This window comes from Lampetra planeri, chromosome 17 (genome assembly GCF_965212315.1).
Source record: "Lampetra planeri chromosome 17, kcLamPlan1.2.h2, whole genome shotgun sequence".
NCBI classification, from domain to species: Eukaryota; Metazoa; Chordata; class Hyperoartia; order Petromyzontiformes; family Petromyzontidae; genus Lampetra; species Lampetra planeri.
The window spans coordinates 8278203-8298365 of NC_136123.1; the positions used below are offsets into that span (position 1 = coordinate 8278203).

Consider the following 20163-nt stretch of genomic DNA (forward strand, 5'->3'; position numbering starts at 1 on the left):
TGCTTAAATCCAAATACAAGCTTTGTCTTTGTATATCTCCCGTAAGCTAAAGGTCAGCGTGCAGCTCTGCTGTTATTTAAACTCATACTGCTGATGAAGGGTCTATATTAGAGAGATCACTGGAGAGCACCTCTGGAAGATATTCGGCCTACTCTTCCATCCTGACCAGATATCACGGAGAAGCGGGGAGTACCCACAATTTACCTCACCACACGCGGTCTGGCAGGTCGACAGAGTTACCGCGAAGATTCCATCTCTCGTGCTGACAGTTCGAAACGAACCACCGACCTTTGTGTTGCAGGTCCAGTGTGCGAGCCATTACACCACGTTATAGTCCATATTGACATTTGTTATATAAGAACTGAAAATACCACGTCTCTTTTTTGGCAATCATTACAAGCACTTGCCCCAGAAGTCTGCACAGCTCAATAGGAGCTCTTTGTGCATGAGTCTATGTGTAAGTGTGTGTGTATGCGAGTTGTGGGGAGCGGCAGTGCAGCGGTTAGCACGCTGATCGAGGAAACCGAAAATCCGAGTTCGATTCCCGCTCACGGTCAACAGCAGTGACAATTATCTGAATTGGTCCAGGGCCTCTCCTAGGTCGACTCAGTCTTTAATGAGTACCTGCTTCGATGTGTAAACATCGCCACTTGCGACACAAAGGCGGTCGGGCCAGGCGCTGGCCACTCAGCCCTCTGTTATGCTGTGCCGGCCTTCATAGGTGCTGCTCGCTAACTGCACTTGCCACACAAGTCCGTTAAGGCTACACGGGGGTATCTTTTGTCTTTGTGTTTGGGCAAGGTACTCTCTCGTGCAGCTCCTCAGTCAGCGTCGGCTCTCGCTCCTCGCTCCTCTTCACCTTCAGCCACTTGACGAGCGGCTTGATGGTCAGACCCTGCAGACACGGGCCGCACCACATAAAGACCCGCCGCTGACTTTTCGACGATTAGTCATAACCTTCAGCCCGTTGTTAACCGAACGCTGGATGTAGGTCTCGTCACGCTGACCATACTTTACCGTGCTGGTCATCACGCTGTACTGACCAGCAAGGTGAAGTATGGTCATGCGGTTCGTTTGACCATACTTCACTACGCCGGTCAATGTAAGATAGCGAGGCGAGGAGAACGAAAACAGATTGCCGGTTTGATGGTTGTAGTGCGCTAACCACTGCACCACAACTCCCACTACATTATAAGAATAGGATTTTCAACCTTTTTTCTGGCAACAAAACTGAAACCTTTATTACAAGGAATCATGTCTGCATTAACCACAATACTTGTGGTCAGAATGCAAACATTGTCAATAATAAACGCATTACCAATGCAAACAACTGCAATGTGCAAGTGAACAAGATGTGTTCGGTGCAGTTGCGGACTTTTGTGATACGATTAGGATAAGGTTAAGCAATAAACGTTCTTTTTTTTTAAACTGAGAACTACTTTCACAGTGTTCAAAATTGCATTAGCAGATATGAAACATTTACGCCCTTTAAAAAAAGTGTCCCATGGAACTTCGTTTGTTTTTATGGATTGTATTTTAAAATGTGCTATCCACTACCTGTTAACAGATGCACGTATATACAGTGCATGTACAAGTCACCAGTTGACATTTCAAATACTACTACAGGACGACTTAGCAGTTCAAGTGTTACATCACAATAAGTGTGTGCAGTACACTGGGGGAAATAAATAAAAATAACACACATTTACCAGATCTCTGTATTGGGTCTCACCAGTTTAACTATATCATACAGGGTGCTTAAAAAACATGTTAACACTTACCGGGTACATGGGACTTGCGTTTTAAATAGAAAAAGAACGGATAATACACTGTAACATTATAACAAATGTATGTTAATAGATTTTAAAAGTCAAAGAGTCTCCACTTGTTCGCCATCATTGTCAACACACGCCTGGAATCATCTCCAGGTGGTCTCCAGAGCCCGGAGGCACATTTCACGTGGTATTGTTGCAAATTCTCAAAAGTGTTTTTTTAAAAAATTGTTGAAGCACCCTGTATTAAGCCTCGCACAATTTTTTTTAAATGCGTTCGTGATTTTTTTTATTCAAGAAGCATCAGCTTTCATCTGCTACTATTGGACGTGTTGTTAAAAAAAACCGTCCCTGGCAAGTGAACCGTTAAATGCCGACCGCTTGCGTTGAATAGCGTCTGTGGTATTTAAAAGGCAAACAGCAGCAGCCAGCGCAACTGTTGGAGAAGGTGGGGGAGTCAAGTGCGGTGTTTCATGAGAATGAAGGTAAAGATAAAAGTGCAGGGGTGACTCGAGGCTCCATTGCACCGCCACTGAAGCCTCCCACTTTCCACTGATATTTTTCCATCTCCTCCGAAATGCCCAAAGAAAAATTATCATTAGGTGCCATCGTCGATATTTGTGGGTAATAGTTGAATGACAAGGATGTACTCTTGACGCAACAATAAAAAAAATCCTTGCAAAAGCATTTTATGAGATGATAAGTCTTGAAAAATGTGGTACGTAAAATATTAGTTCATTGAAGTGTGTTGATATCAATTCGTATGTCAAAAGAATAACACAATACATGTGATTTGAAACATTGTTCCATGACTACTTAGACATTTTTACGTGATAAAAACAAAGTACAACTTTACCGGTAGTGACAGGGCACATTCTATTTTTGGTAAGTCATTGCGTTTGTGCATTGCGCGATGTTCAGCAGCAGCAACATGATTGCGATACGTGCACTGAATCCGTCCACACTCTGCCGGTGAGACTTGTAAGAGCCAAAACCGATCCAGAGTTTATTTGCTTAAGCCATCTTATAAAAAAAACACACAACACCAAATTCTTCCCCTTCTTTAAACCCTGGAAGACCTAACACTTGGCTTCTGTCCGTGGAGTTTCTGCCCCCCCCACCCCGCCCTCCTTGTATCGCGGTCGGCGAGATGTTAACTACCTCGCCTGGTATACAGAAGGTCGTTGGTTCGATCCCGAACCTGTCGCCTCTTGTAGATTTCGAGTTTGCACGTCTGTCTCTCTCCCTTGTGGTCGTGTGGATTTTTCTGTGGGTCCTACGGTTTTTCCCCTCCACATTTATACTCAACGTGCGTTAAGACTATTTGGCTGCTCTACATTTCCACATGATGATAAGCCGACTTGCTTGAGCTATTATTTGTGGCCAGGTAGCTTCCAAACAAAGAGCCACATAGCTTAGTGGGCCTTACCTGGTAAAATGTAAAATTATTAAATTTTAGTTTGCACGGTGCTCGTGTTGAGTTGTAATAAAAACTATTCAAGGAACGAAACAGGAGGATGTCTCCACAAATCTGGCTGTCGCCGGATGAAGCTAGTTGTAATTAAATGTTGTGGCTTTGCTCTCCAAAACACCGGTGTGCTGTACTAGTAACGAATTGCCCACGTTCTGTTTACGTGACAACCCTTACTAGTTGGCTGTGTCGGTTGGTGGCGGGTTTAACGACACATTGATATATTTACGCGATCCAACCCAAAAAAAAAACCTCTACGATGGATGAAATCTGTCGCGAAAGCCGACTACGTGTTCAAACGAAACTGGACCCCTTGCCTGCACGATGACGGTGAAGAAGACGACGATGATGGTGGCGCTGACAAAGAGGCGCTTCTCGGGCACGTGGCCCTCGTCCAGGAGCGCCACGAGCGCGAAGGCGACGGCGCCGCGGAGGCCGCCGTACGACATCACCGCCTGCTCGATGGAGCCCAGCGGCACCATGCGGAAGCGGTTGAGCAGCCAGGTGAGCGCCACCACACCTGTTTGGCGGCGCGAGCAGACGCAACGACGGCAAAACGACGACGATTGCGGCAGCGGCGGCCGTTCGCCGCTCGGCGGTGGTGGTGACGTCGTCACGGCGCAAGTCCCGTGCCAGGCAAGAGGGCCCAGAGGTCGCAACCGGGTACCCGACACCCGTACCCTACCCGATACCCGGCTACCCGTACCCGGCCGGGTATGGGTACGGGTACCCGTTTGCGACCCTGGTGCGGTCGGGTACGGGTACGGGTAAGGAATCAAAACCCGTTTGCGACCTCTGAGAGGGCCACGAGATAGACCCAGGTGGCATGAGGTCGCTGCCTGAGGTGACTGGCGGATGCACCGCCTGTGCTCCCCACTGCACAAACTTGCCGCGTTTTGGCCGCCGGCGCTCCGCTCTCGTTGTGAGCACAAATGTAACATCCGCGTGTCATTGCCGTGATCGTTTGCACTGGACGCATCTAAATTTCGATTTAAAGCTTTCGTGACTGCAGGGATTCATCTTCTTGGTTCTTTCGGTAAAGTCACGTAGAATGGAAATAATAAAATAAAACATAATTAAATAATTCTCACGACGTTTCTTATAATTTTATTATTATTTTATTATTTATTATTTCCATTCTACGTGACTTTACTGAAAGAACCAAGAAGATGGACGCATCTAGTCGATTTTTCACTTGCACAATTCCATGCACGTTTTGTTAACTGAAGGATTTTACTTGCAAAGATGACTGGATAAATCCATACGTGCTCAATTCCGGCCATCATTAGTACAACATAAATCCAATAATCCGTGTTGATATGGGGGGGGAGCATATCATGGATCTTGTAATCACAGCGCACCACAAAGATTAGTTCTATATGTGGAAACATTTTCACTCTGATGCGGCGTGCAGTGGATTATGGAATAAAGAGCCACACAATTGCATTAATCCGCAAAAAATGTGCGGATTACCGGGTAAGAACGGTACGTGACTAGCGGGTAAATTAATCCGTGATAAATTCACGGATTACAAGGTTAGGAGTTTTCCTAAGATCCAAATGGTGCAAATCTGCCATTTGGGTTGACGTTAAAGGATTTTTGTAAAAAAAAAAAATTGATATCCAAATTAAAATATGCAAAAAAAATCCTACTCAACAAATCATGCCAGCACGGTGATTCTGTGCGAGATAAAAAAAAATTCCTGCAGCTCCGCTCTGCGTTTGCACCGTTCACTTCTACAGATCATGGTTTGCGTTGCGCGAATAGTTTTTAATCCCCCGCCATGTGCCGCCGATCATAGGGATTCACGATTTTTGCATCACAAATTGGCGGATTTGGTCTGCAAGAGTGTAAAGATTCAAACGTGTCAAAATTCAATAATGTTAAAATCTATACATATTGAGGAACGTCCCGATGATCATTTCATGTTAGCAGTACTGTTAGAGAATTAGTCACGTACAATATAATTAAGAGATATATTCCTCCTGCCGTACAGCAGCAGTCACAGACGCTCATAGGCAAACAAGAGCCTGCAGAAAACTGTCAAATGTTCGCGTAGGGAATATCTCACTGAAGCACACAGACCTTATTGCATTGCTCGGTTTTCAGAGCCACAACTAAACGCGGGAGGAAGCGTTGACCTTTGAAGTTTATGACTTCACCATTTTCAAGGGCAAGCTACCAGCAATTGCGGAAACCGCATCGCGACAGACCACAGAGAGGTGGCTGGGAAGCAGACGCGTTGAAAAACACCACTGGCGGGGGGGGAGGTGGTGGTCGGGCTTTTTATGTCTCTCACCTGCTGCACAAATGGGAGTCTTACAAGCAGCGACTTGAAAGTGGCATTGTGCTAAAAAAAGTGCACAGTTCAAGGCTGACATTTCAGTTGTTTTCCACCTCCCAGAAGGCACCCGTGGGTTTTGAAAGTGGTTACTTGATAAATATCAGCCCGATTATGCAGCGAGCATGACCACGACATGCACACTGAGGTTAATCATTTCAAATGTGAAAATTAAACCAAAGAAGCCAATTATATAATGTTGGTGAGCAGTGGGCATGGTATTCTGCCATGAGATGGGCAAAAACACGATAACCCGAACTGAGGAAAATAATATATATTGCACGTGTTTGATATAACTGTAATTTAATAATAATGCACAGGCCTTTGTTAATCCACTGCTGGATGAAGCCCTCCCATGCTATGTCGGTCATGGGGGTTGTCTGAGCATGCTTCACAGTGGCTTAGCGATCGAGTGTGCGAGACCTAATTGCACTGACCGTGCTAGGGCCCATGATCAAGAGAGTCTCAGGAACATAGCGACGGATTGGGTAAAACAAAAAATGGACTCGTGACCCCACTGAGCTCCATGGCCCACATCAACCACACTGCACTACCGATACCTCACCGACCCTTACGGCGACGTGCGGTCAAACAACCCCCTCATAACTGGCACGCTATAGTGACGGATGCATCCTGCGGTGGATGAACAAAGGGCTGACTTTGTGTTTATCGCTGAGCAGCAGCCACGCCGCGTGACGAGCCACACCTGTGGGACCAGTACAGACTGGCCCAAGACGTGAACGACCTTGTGACCCCTTATCAATTATCAGAGACAAGGAATCAAGTCAATAGAACTTCATTGAGTCTGAATTGGAATGAGGCTGTGGACTTCGCACCAATGCATTTGAGAACAATTAAAAGAAGAAACGTGTGACGTTTTTTATTTGATTTATGTTATATTCACACGTTCTCTCGCCAGATGTAAACATAAGAAATTAAAATCCTGCATTGCTGCTCATGATACATTCTGACTCTACGTCACATTCAGTGAAGAAAATAAATAAACAAGCGAGCAAGCCACCACAATAAGCGAGGCACTGCTTGTGAAAAGAATGGAAATGTGGCACTTATTGAGCACTCGAGGTCAAAGGAACTTGTGTATATAATGCATAGAAGTTGTGTAAATGTGCACAGCAGTGTCAGCACAACTGTGACACGGGCTTCCAATTGGCAGTGAGAGGCATTGCCAAGGCACTGCCGATTCCAGCACCAACACTGAAACATTGTTAGAAGAACAAAAAAACATCGTGAAAATTATTCCCTGTAATAATTATTTGTTGCAAAGTAATATTAAAGGTATACATTTTAAAAAACACACACCAATATAGACTGTACCAGATTACGAATGTAGCACGCACACCCCAACTTGCCGATGAGAAATGAGCCGGAATGCATGCGATTTCTTGAGATCTCAGAAGCTATTGTTGTTCTTAACTACGCTCCAATGTCTATGCTGCCTGCCTTCGCCTATTCAAATGTAGAAGAAGCCGCATGTGGTCAAATAACCTCCACAACCCGCACAGCAACAGGAGGCCCTTATCCAGCAGTAGATTGGCAAAAGGGTCGGTACATACACGTATACACAAACACACCCAACTTATTATCGAAGTAGGTGGGAAGCTAATTTTGGTTCTAGATTTGAAGCATTCGTGACTGCAAGGATTCATATTCTTAGGTTTCTTCGGTAAAGTCACGTAGGTAAAAAAATTAAATTTAAATTAATAAAAGTAAAATAAAAATAAAATAAAAATCACGACGTTTCGGAGGCAACACAAGCTACCGTCTTCAGGTGGAACCGTCACAGCACAATAGCTGTATCAAGTGAGTTGCAGTTGTGGTGATTGCTACATTGGAGAAACGAAACGAAATATCTCTGATCGTGTCAGCGAGCACAAGTCAGATCTGAAACACGGCAAAACTGATTCTTCCGCCATTGCCGATCATTGCTACAACGCTGTGGGCTCTCATGAAATTGTCTTTTCCGAGACCAAGGTGCTCTGCAAGCCTCCTGGCTACCATCAAAGGTTTGTACACAAGGCCATCCAAATATACAAACACAGACATAATTTCAACCGTGATGATGGGTACAAACTTAGTAATCATTGGAAAGATGTTATTAACCATGCAAAAAAGATTTAACTACACATATTTGGAGCATTCCTGGCAGCGATTTCAACCGCACCACCTCTACATAACAAAGGCTCAGTCAACCATTCTACACAACAAAGAATCATTTCCTGGCAGCGATTTCAGCCGCACCACATCTACATAACAAAAGGCTCAGTCCCATTTACACGCACCTTTACATCAGCCGCACCTAGTTTACACAACAAATGCTCATTCCTAACAGCGTGCTTCAGCTGCACCGAACCACACAAAAATAATATTCAGGGCCTACCTTGGCTCCTCCCACCCTCAACCAGTATATATACAAGGACTGTTTTCTTGGAATTTCTCTCACTTGATACAGCTATCGTGCTGTGACTTTTCCACCTGAAGACGGAAGCTTGTGTTGTCTCCGAAGCGTCGTGATTGTTATTTTATTTTTATTTTACTTTTATTAATTTTTATTTTTTACCTACGTGACTTTACCGACAAAACCTAAGAATATGAAGCTAATTTTGGATTTATCGGAAATGTATGACTAAAGATGCACAAGCGTAACATCACACCTCCCCAAGGATATATGACAAATCTGTTGTGTAACTTTGAACTGGTCTTGGATCACACACAAACAGAGCAGTTAGTCATCCTCAGGGTCAATAATAATTGGTTTTATTTGTCCACGAAAGGCCCCACCGTGCCATATGACTCTTTTTAAGGAGGGTCCTGCATTGCGTTTTTAGTTGAAGATGTTTTCAGACAATTAATCATGAGTGTTCATTATACACGTGAGAGGAAACCGGAGCACCCGGAGAAAACCCACGCATGCAAGGGGGCAACACTCTATCCCCATACAGATAGAAATAGATGGCGATGAGTCCACTTGCTGTGTTGCCGTCTCCTGACAAGCCAGAGTATGGCATCTCTTCGACGCCGACGGAAAAGGAGTTTCACGGCGTATGTGCGATCCGCAAACACTCGCATCCACAGTGCCGGATTATACACCACGTGCGTAACCGCCACACCCCAGCCATAACCGGAATGATCTGGTCAATGGGAAATTTTTTTGTCGTAAAATTTGAGCCAGTTCGCATTGCCTCTTTTATCATAAGCTTTCAAACGCTGACATTGCTGCCGAGGACTCGGGAGTTTTCCAGACAAAAAAACATGCATGCACACATACAGATTAGCTGTTTATATTATAGATTAATATCTCAATTTAACATCCAACAGTGATATAAAGGTGCCCCCGGGACACGCCTGCATCATCATCACTCACACATCTCTCTCGCTATCAAAAGATCTGCTCTGCATGCATCACAATGGAGATTGTTCGTCACCACGGACACTTGTGCAATCTGAGGTGAGGGACATTTAGTTTTTTATTTCACTACGGTTGCTGAGCACAGCCCCGAAGGCCCCAAACGTCCAGCAGCCAGCCACAAACAGTACTCAACCGTTAAAGGTCAAATAGTTAATACGCTTCTTGAATTGAGCAACATTGTAAGATATTCTTCGGGTCTTTCGGTAAAGTCACGTAGATAGGTTCAAAGAAAATAACAAAAAAAACTACGACGTTTCGATCGCAACACAAGAGGTTGTCATCCTCCTGATGACCCAAACAATATGAACTCCTGCAGTCACGAAAGCTTTAAGTCAAGATTTAACATTGTAAGAGCTTGGGAAAAGAGACCATGGGAATTGCAACGTTGAGCGGTGTGAGGGGAGAAGCAGAAAGAGAAGTGTTGTGACATGCAGTGTGGTGGGTAGGTGGGCGAGTGAGTGAGTCGATGAATGAGTGGGTGAGTGTGTGGGTGAGTGAGTCGGAAGGTTAGCGGGCGAGCGGGTTAGTGAGTGAGTTTAACAAGTAGGCTTCCGCGACCAGAATTATTATCATAATGGAGGTTTTTGGGTTAGATCGCGTAAATATTAATGTGTCGTTAAACCCCCCACCACCCGGCACAGCGAAACATGAGGATTTCTCCACAAATCTGCCTGTTGCCTGATGATGCGAGTTGTAATTACTGGCGAAACGTCGCACTCGAATTGTTCACGGGAACACTAACCATGGTAATAACGAAAAAAACAAGGGGATAAGGCGGTGACTGACCACCCAGCAAATGAGTCGCTGGAATGATTCACTGAGTGCTGGGCCATCAATCAACGAGGACTGCTTTACGTTCAAATGTATCCCGTACAGTACTTTTAGTGTCAGGTGGGAAATGGGTGCTCCACCGCAGATATAGCAACGATGGCTGAATGAGCGACAACCACGGCATGAGGACGAGGCTGTTAGTGGCATATGGATTGGGGAAGCCAGCGATGGATTGGTTAAATCTCGTTCATTGCAATGGGGGCGCTTGCCGATCTTCAGACAACGAGAAAGCTTCCCCAGAGCAAACACAGCATTGAATATTGAGCATCAATGTGCTGAGGAGACGGCCAAACCCTGGCAAAAGTCTCAGAACTCATGAACATTTACAATCGGCAGTGGTGCTGCACTAACTTAGCTGTTTGCTTCGCGATTAAGTCTGGAGATCCTACAAAACCTTAATTATAAGAGGTAACAGCCGGTCAATACGACCTCGTTGAGTCTGAATACGAATGAGGGCTAGAGACTTACTATCGATGCATTTGAGAACATTCATATAAAGAAACCTGAGGTTTTTAAAATGTTATTTAAAGCATATTCACAAGTTCTCTACGGATGTAAATATATATAAATATAAAGCCTGCGGTGCTACTAATGTTTCATTCAGACTCTCCATCACATTCAGTGAAGAATATTAATAAGCCAGCAAGCTAACGCAATAAGTGAGGCTCTGCAGTGACAAGGATGAATGTGGCACTTGTGCAGTGCCCAAGCTGAAAGCAACGTTTGTATACAATGCACAGAAGCCGCGTGTAAATGTACACAAACGCATAGCACATGTAGGCTTAAACCAGTAACCTCACATTATAATAACAGGTTATTGAGCGGGGACAGTCGTTACATAGTTTTGCATGATCTGACATTAAACATGTTATAAAGCTTGCGAGTGATGTTTTTTAGGTTGTGTGGTTTATTTTGAGCAGTACATGTGCACATACTAGGCAGTAATCGTCCGCAACATTGTGGTTTGGGCTCACTGATCTCAAGAATTCTGCTTGATCCATCTTGACAATTAATTGACAGATATTTTGGCGTTTGGGAGAAAACTATTTACTTAAAAAAACAGATTTATCTCTACAAGGTTGCTTTTAGGCTATTTGAAGAAGGCATACTTGTGTCTACATACATATGCTGGATATCTGTGAAAAATGGAGCTTCGGATCTTGTCGGATTTCTCCAGGATAAATAAAGATTCCGACATTCACACATTTTTTTGGGTAAACATTTCAATGCTGGCATCGTTATGGAGCCTTCCTTCATAACCACTTTGTGCCGAACCAGAACCCATACCTAACAGGCAGGGCTCTTGCCATTAAACATCTGGCAGTTCATTGGCATTGGTTCAAGAAAAACTTTACTGCTAACGAAACAATGAATGTCAAAACCGGCCCAGAGTTTCCTTGCGTTGAACCAATGCTGCTGAAATGATGTACACTCCCAGAAGGCCTGTGTGTGTGGCTGATGGGATCTGTTCAAATATGTGTTTTACGTGTCACATTACAGGAGGTGGGTATGCAATAGACAGACATTAGCTGGGCAGCCCTCCCTATGATATTCTGTATATAGAGCATATGTATCAATAGGCATTTGGGACCCCAGCAAATAATAATAATAGTGTTGGCTGGGGAGGGGGGCATTCCTTCCTATCCCCCATCACCATTATCAAAGGGAGAAACTTTCCCTCGGCCTACATTGTCTTCAATGTAATAACGTTAACTTATTGCCGTGGACGTTTTGCAATGTTTTTACTTGAGCCAGACGATACATCAAAAACATTTTCTTTAATCAAACAGGTAGCTGAAACGTTGACCAGAAAGTTACGTCGCCACGTACCCGGCACGTTGCGGGATGAATTCATAGGAATCGGTTGTAAATGCACTCACAAAACAAACAAGTGCATTTGAAATATATATATATAAAAACATGTTCTTGTAATTTTTGGGGTCTCCCTGAGAGTTTTTCCCTGAGATGGCGGTACCCTCTTTGCCCCATCCTCGTTTTTGGCGGACGAGGGGGGGGGATCTGTATATATCTGTATCATAACACGAGGAAGAACTTGGTTGAGTTAAGTTTTTGGTAAAATACTGCAGGTCACTTTCTGTCACGTGTAAAATGATTCCCACTTATCTTGAAATCAAACGGTTAATGCCCCGAGATTCTACGCGAGGGTGTTACAATAATGGAGGATAATGAGAAGCAGCTGACACCTTTGCTGCTCAGATTTACAGAGAGATTTCTGATCAGACACCAGGAGAAGAGGGCAGAGTAAAGGAAATGCTGATGCACTCTGAGGAAACCCAGAAAATTGGATTTAGAATTGTGTAAAAGAGTAAAAAACGAATTATGGGATTCAATTAAATTATTTTCGATAACAGGTGCGTGATTGGTGGCGTGCAATGATGGTTATAATTGCACTTGAGTTCAAATGCTCTTAGCAACAATGTACCCAGCTATATTCTGCCACTCGTAGCTGCCGATTTGCCCAATAAATTATATGTCTGGTCGTGTGACAGTGCTAGGGAATATGTGGAAATCTAGAACAAGCACAGCAAACTAACATTTTGCACCTTAGAAATAATCAAATAATAATAATTGCCACTTTCAAGCGTTGGCAGTAAGGCATCTTTCTTCTGTCTTTCTGATCACGCTCCCTCACTCCCACTCACTCTCTCCCCAGCAATGTAACGTCTCTCTTGATGCCATCTGTTTCTTCAGAAATCAAACCACAGTATAAAATTCAACCTTTAAAGTATTCTCGGTTCAGCTGTTCGTGATGTAGCCATTTTGGCCGTCATTCTGCCAATTTTTGATGGAATTATGGGCTCTTTCATACAAAATCCGAAAAAAATCGTCCCTCACAAAAACGCAACAATTCTGCCCCTTCTCTTGCCAGAATTGTAGAATGGCTCAAAGTCAGCTGGGCTAGGGTGGAACCATCATCATTAGAACCACTTCAATTATAGTCAACACCATCATCATCAACATATTCTTCTTCATCATGGCCATCATTGTTGTTTTTAAGTAGTGCGAAGCTGTCTTTCGCTGAGCGCTACAATAGCAAATCACAGTGGAGGCTCAAGAAACTGTCACACACATTACTGTGTGTGGGTGGATGTGTGAGACGGTCCAAAGCCTGATTGGTCGGCTCTGTCCATTGGCGGAGCGAGCATGATGAAGTTCGTAGTAGCATTCTTTGGTTCTTTTCGGTTAAGTCACGTCTAAAAATAAAATAATAAATCAAAATAAAACAACACATTACCGTTTCGATTGCAACACAAGCAATCATCATCAGGCATAAAAGAAATAGCAACAAAAATCTAACTGGAAAACTATAGACCGACATACAAGCAGACAGACATCACAACGGCACACATAGAGAGGAGTATACAGGCACACGGAAATTAAATAACCTAGTAAAATATTGAAATGTGATGTAATACAACACAGAGAGTCGGTTAACACACAATTAACGCATGGCCTGGTTGACTACGTGTTTCAAAATTTGCTAAGTTAGAATTTTAAGTGTGAGCAACAAATATCTAACTAGAAAACTATAGACAGACATACAAGCAGACAGACATCACAACGGCACATAGAGAGAGGACACAAATCGGCTGTGTGAGCAACAAAAATCTAACTAGAAAACTATAGACAGACATACAAGCAGACAGACATCACAACGGCACACAGAGAGAGGACACAAATCGGCACAAAGAGATGGTCGTTTCTGTGACGGTCCCTTAAATATAGAGAGGAGGGGGAGGGGACGGGGGGGAGGGAGAGGGCGGGGAGATCAATGGGTGCACGCCAACGTACTCCTATTGTAAGTGAGATGATAGACGCGGCACAGGAGGCAAACCTGAAAATTAGGACAAACGCGGCACGGGAGGCAAGCCTGAAAATTAGGAGACAAGCACACGAAAATTAAATAACCTAGTAAATTATCGAAATGTGATGTAATACAACACAGAAAGTCGGTTAACACACAATTAACGCATAGCCTGGTTTATTACGTGTTTCAAAATTTGCTAAGTTAGAATTTTAAGTGTGAAATTTCAAGGAGAGGACACAGGCAGAGAGAACAAATAGCCAGAAAGAAAAAAGGATAAGTTTAAAACTTCCCCGTAGAAGTGGTTCAATCTTAATTTGGGAGCTTTCGTGACTGCAGGAATTATTCTTTGGTTCTTTTCGGTTAAGTCACGTCTAAAAATAAAATAATAAATCAAAATAAAACAACACATTACCGTTTCGATTGCAACACAAGCAATCATCATCAGGCATGCGTTAATTGTGTGTTAACCGACTTTCTGTGTTGTATTACATCACATTTCGATAATTTACTAGGTTATTTAATTTTCGTGTGCTTGTCTCCTAATTTTCAGGCTTGCCTCCCGTGCCGCGTTTGTCCTAATTTTCAGGTTTGCCTCCTGTGCCGCGTCTATCATCTCACTTACAATAGGAGTACGTTGGCGTGCACCCATTGATCTCCCCGCCCTCTCCCTCCCCCCCGTCCCCTCCCCCTCCTCTCTATATTTAAGGGACCGTCACAGAAACGACCATCTCTTTGTGCCGATTTGTGTCCTCTCTCTGTGTGCCGTTGTGATGTCTGTCTGCTTGTATGTCTGTCTATAGTTTTCTAGTTAGATTTTTGTTGCTCACACAGCCGATTTGTGTCCTCTCTCTGTGTGCCGTTGTGATGTCTGTCTGCTTGTATGTCTGTCTATAGTTTTCTAGTTAGATATTTGTTGCTCACACTTAAAATTCTAACTTAGCAAATTTTGAAACACGTAGTCAACCAGGCCATGCGTTAATTGTGTGTTAACCGACTCTCTGTGTTGTATTACATCACATTTCAATATTTTACTAGGTTATTTAATTTTCGTGTGCCTGTATACTCCTCTCTATGTGTGCCGTTGTGATGTCTGTCTGCTTGTATGTCGGTCTATAGTTTTCTAGTTAGATTTTTGTTGCTATTTCTTTTATGCCTGATGATGATTGCTTGTGTTGCAATCGAAACGGTAATGTGTTGTTTTATTTTGATTTATTATTTTATTTTTAGACGTGACTTAACCGAAAAGAACCAAAGAATAATTCCTGCAGTCACGAAAGCTCCCAAATTAAGATTGAACCACTTCTACGGGGAAGTTTTAAACTTATCCTTTTTTCTTTCTGGCTATTTGTTCTCTCTGCCTGTGTCCTCTCCTTGAAATTTCACACTTAAAATTCTAACTTAGCAAATTTTGAAACACGTAATAAACCAGGCTATGCGTTAATTGTGTGTTAACCGACTTTCTGTGTTGTATTACATCACATTTCGATAATTTACTAGGTTATTTAATTTTCGTGTGCTTGTCTCCTAATTTTCAGGCTTGCCTCCCGTGCCGCGTTTGTCCTAATTTTCAGGTTTGCCTCCTGTGCCGCGTCTATCATCTCACTTACAATAGGAGTACGTTGGCGTGCACCCATTGATCTCCCCGCCCTCTCCCTCCCCCCGTCCCCTCCCCCTCCTCTCTATATTTAAGGGACCGTCACAGAAACGACCATCTCTTTGTGCCGATTTGTGTCCTCTCTCTGTGTGCCGTTGTGATGTCTGTCTGCTTGTATGTCTGTCTATAGTTTTCTAGTTAGATTTTTGTTGCTCACACAGCCGATTTGTGTCCTCTCTCTGTGTGCCGTTGTGATGTCTGTCTGCTTGTATGTCTGTCTATAGTTTTCTAGTTAGATATTTGTTGCTCACACTTAAAATTCTAACTTAGCAAATTTTGAAACACGTAGTCAACCAGGCCATGCGTTAATTGTGTGTTAACCGACTCTCTGTGTTGTATTACATCACATTTCAATATTTTACTAGGTTATTTAATTTTCGTGTGCCTGTATACTCCTCTCTATGTGTGCCGTTGTGATGTCTGTCTGCTTGTATGTCGGTCTATAGTTTTCTAGTTAGATTTTTGTTGCTATTTCTTTTATGCCTGATGATGATTGCTTGTGTTGCAATCGAAACGGTAATGTGTTGTTTTATTTTGATTTATTATTTTATTTTTAGACGTGACTTAACCGAAAAGAACCAAAGAATAATTCCTGCAGTCACGAAAGCTCCCAAATTAAGATTGAACCACTTCTACGGGGAAGTTTTAAACTTATCCTTTTTTCTTTCTGGCTATTTGTTCTCTCTGCCTGTGTCCTCTCCTTGAAATTTCACACTTAAAATTCTAACTTAGCAAATTTTGAAACACGTAATAAACCAGGCTATGCGTTAATTGTGTGTTAACCGACTTTCTGTGTTGTATTACATCACATTTCGATAATTTACTAGGTTATTTAATTTTCGTGTGCTTGTCTCCTAATTTTCAGGCTTGCCTCCCGTGCCGCGTTTGTCCTAATTTTCAGGTTTGCCTCCTGTGCCGCGTCTATCATCTCACTTACAATAGGAGTACGTTGGCGTGCACCCATTGATCTCCCCGCCCTCTCCCTCCCCCCGTCCCCTCCCCCTCCTCTCTATATTTAAGGGACCGTCACAGAAACGACCATCTCTTTGTGCCGATTTGTGTCCTCTCTCTGTGTGCCGTTGTGATGTCTGTCTGCTTGTATGTCTGTCTATAGTTTTCTAGTTAGATTTTTGTTGCTCACACAGCCGATTTGTGTCCTCTCTCTGTGTGCCGTTGTGATGTCTGTCTGCTTGTATGTCTGTCTATAGTTTTCTAGTTAGATATTTGTTGCTCACACTTAAAATTCTAACTTAGCAAATTTTGAAACACGTAGTCAACCAGGCCATGCGTTAATTGTGTGTTAACCGACTCTCTGTGTTGTATTACATCACATTTCAATATTTTACTAGGTTATTTAATTTTCGTGTGCCTGTATACTCCTCTCTATGTGTGCCGTTGTGATGTCTGTCTGCTTGTATGTCGGTCTATAGTTTTCTAGTTAGATTTTTGTTGCTATTTCTTTTATGCCTGATGATGATTGCTTGTGTTGCAATCGAAACGGTAATGTGTTGTTTTATTTTGATTTATTATTTTATTTTTAGACGTGACTTAACCGAAAAGAACCAAAGAATAATTCCTGCAGTCACGAAAGCTCCCAAATTAAGATTGAACCACTTCTACGGGGAAGTTTTAAACTTATCCTTTTTTCTTTCTGGCTATTTGTTCTCTCTGCCTGTGTCCTCTCCTTGAAATTTCACACTTAAAATTCTAACTTAGCAAATTTTGAAACACGTAATAAACCAGGCTATGCGTTAATTGTGTGTTAACCGACTTTCTGTGTTGTATTACATCACATTTCGATAATTTACTAGGTTATTTAATTTTCGTGTGCTTGTCTCCTAATTTTCAGGCTTGCCTCCCGTGCCGCGTTTGTCCTAATTTTCAGGTTTGCCTCCTGTGCCGCGTCTATCATCTCACTTACAATAGGAGTACGTTGGCGTGCACCCATTGATCTCCCCGCCCTCTCCCTCCCCCCGTCCCCTCCCCCTCCTCTCTATATTTAAGGGACCGTCACAGAAACGACCATCTCTTTGTGCCGATTTGTGTCCTCTCTCTGTGTGCCGTTGTGATGTCTGTCTGCTTGTATGTCTGTCTATAGTTTTCTAGTTAGATTTTTGTTGCTCACACAGCCGATTTGTGTCCTCTCTCTGTGTGCCGTTGTGATGTCTGTCTGCTTGTATGTCTGTCTATAGTTTTCTAGTTAGATATTTGTTGCTCACACTTAAAATTCTAACTTAGCAAATTTTGAAACACGTAGTCAACCAGGCCATGCGTTAATTGTGTGTTAACCGACTCTCTGTGTTGTATTACATCACATTTCAATATTTTACTAGGTTATTTAATTTCCGTGTGCCTGTATACTCCTCTCTATGTGTGCCGTTGTGATGTCTGTCTGCTTGTATGTCGGTCTATAGTTTTCTAGTTAGATTTTTGTTGCTATTTCTTTTATGCCTGATGATGATTGCTTGTGTTGCAATCGAAACGGTAATGTGTTGTTTTATTTTGATTTATTATTTTATTTTTAGACGTGACTTAACCGAAAAGAACCAAAGAATAATTCCTGCAGTCACGAAAGCTCCCAAATTAAGATTGAACCACTTCTACGGGGAAGTTTTAAACTTATCCTTTTTTCTTTCTGGCTATTTGTTCTCTCTGCCTGTGTCCTCTCCTTGAAATTTCACACTTAAAATTCTAACTTAGCCAATTTTGAAACACGTAATAAACCAGGCTATGCGTTAATTGTGTGTTAACCGACTTTCTGTGTTGTATTACATCACATTTCGATAATTTACTAGGTTATTTAATTTTCGTGTGCTTGTCTCCTAATTTTCAGGCTTGCCTCCCGTGCCGCGTTTGTCCTAATTTTCAGGTTTGCCTCCTGTGCCGCGTCTATCATCTCACTTACAATAGGAGTACGTTGGCGTGCACCCATTGATCTCCCCGCCCTCTCCCTCCCCCCGTCCCCTCCCCCTCCTCTCTATATTTAAGGGACCGTCACAGAAACGACCATCTCTTTGTGCCGATTTGTGTCCTCTCTCTGTGTGCCGTTGTGATGTCTGTCTGCTTGTATGTCTGTCTATAGTTTTCTAGTTAGATTTTTGTTGCTCACACAGCCGATTTGTGTCCTCTCTCTGTGTGCCGTTGTGATGTCTGTCTGCTTGTATGTCTGTCTATAGTTTTCTAGTTAGATATTTGTTGCTCACACTTAAAATTCTAACTTAGCAAATTTTGAAACACGTAGTCAACCAGGCCATGCGTTAATTGTGTGTTAACCGACTCTCTGTGTTGTATTACATCACATTTCAATATTTTACTAGGTTATTTAATTTTCGTGTGCCTGTATACTCCTCTCTATGTGTGCCGTTGTGATGTCTGTCTGCTTGTATGTCGGTCTATAGTTTTCTAGTTAGATTTTTGTTGCTATTTCTTTTATGCCTGATGATGATTGCTTGTGTTGCAATCGAAACGGTAATGTGTTGTTTTATTTTGATTTATTATTTTATTTTTAGACGTGACTTAACCGAAAAGAACCAAAGAATAATTCCTGCAGTCACGAAAGCTCCCAAATTAAGATTCGTAGTAGCAGCAGCATTGCTATTGGCAATGCTCCACCCTCTGTGTGTCTATGTTGTGTGTCTCTCTCTGTGTGTCTCTGTGTTGTCTCTCTCTCTCTGCTTGTGTGTCTGTCTGTGTGTGTCCCCGTGTCTGTGTTTTGTCTCTCTCTCAAATCTTTGGAAGAACGTAATCAACCAGGTAAGGTGCTGACTGTTGTGTTAGCCGACTCTCTGTGTTGTATTGCATTGTGTTTCTAAGTTCACTAGGTTTGTTTCCTACCTGATGACGATTGCTTGTGTTGCAATCGAAACGTCGTATTCTATTATGTAATTCATTTTCTTACTACGTGACTTTACCGAAAGAACCAAAGAGTAATGCTACAGTGTTAATATATATTGTTAATGTAGTATTTCCATCATCTTCATCTATCATCATCTCAATGTATTATTAGGACCACTGTCATTGTTGTCATTCTGATGATAATCAGCTTCATTTATAATTTGTATTAGCATCACGATTGTCATCTTTATTGTCGTCTCCAACAACATCTTCATCATTGTCATCATAGTTTTATTTAGCTAGAACCAAGCCACCTTTGCCTCAGCGCAACCGAAAGCGACAATTACCAGATCAGCATTCATACCACGGTTGACTAATAGGGAGCCAATCCATTGACCGCACCCAGACATCAATCAGTTTCCCATTATATCTGTACCAGACGGAATTTCCTCTGGTACAACCATGGAAAGTGTGTCAAAAGTGTAGGGGCCAGAGAACATCCCTGTCAGACACCAAGATGAACAGGAAATTACTCTGACTCCTGGCCATATAGCTTTACCCAAGCCTGCCCACCATCATGAAGGTCCTCGATAATTAGGATCAGGGACCCGGAAAGCATGAAGAATAACCCAAAACCCAGACCTATTGATTTTATACTAGGCTTACTAAAGCAGAGATGTAGGTCCCGTTGAAATTCCCTACATCTCTGCAGGAGCAGACGGACAAAGAATTTGGCGTCTGTGCAGGACTGCCCCGGTCTGAAACCACATTGGGGCTCTGTAAGTCTCTCCTCAGCGTGCCTGCTAATGCGATGTTAAATACTCCTTGCCAGGACCTTTCCTTGCACACTTAAGGATGGAGATGTCCTGGTAGTTATTGCAATTAGTGCAGTCCCCCTTCTTGAAAATGGGGAACACCAGGGCATGATGCCCATCGGGAAGCCTACAAACAATCGTCACCCTCCCTCAACAGATTGTTGGAGAGGTTATCACTAAAGAGGGAAG

The 20163-nt window shown here is 42.9% G+C and overlaps 1 protein-coding gene across 1 annotated transcript in view; it reads right to left on the reverse strand.

Annotated features, from left to right (window-relative positions):
• The window catches only part of LOC144723336 (sodium/hydrogen exchanger 3-like), a 130177-nt gene that overhangs the window by 30965 nt on the left and 79049 nt on the right, over positions 1-20163 (reverse strand). The window contains exons 7-8 of the mRNA XM_078602041.1: positions 3561-3763; positions 806-895 (exon numbers count right to left, since the gene is read on the reverse strand). Of these exons, the coding sequence (XP_078458167.1) occupies positions 806-895; positions 3561-3763 (293 nt within the window). The remainder of the gene's footprint in view (positions 1-805; positions 896-3560; positions 3764-20163) is intronic.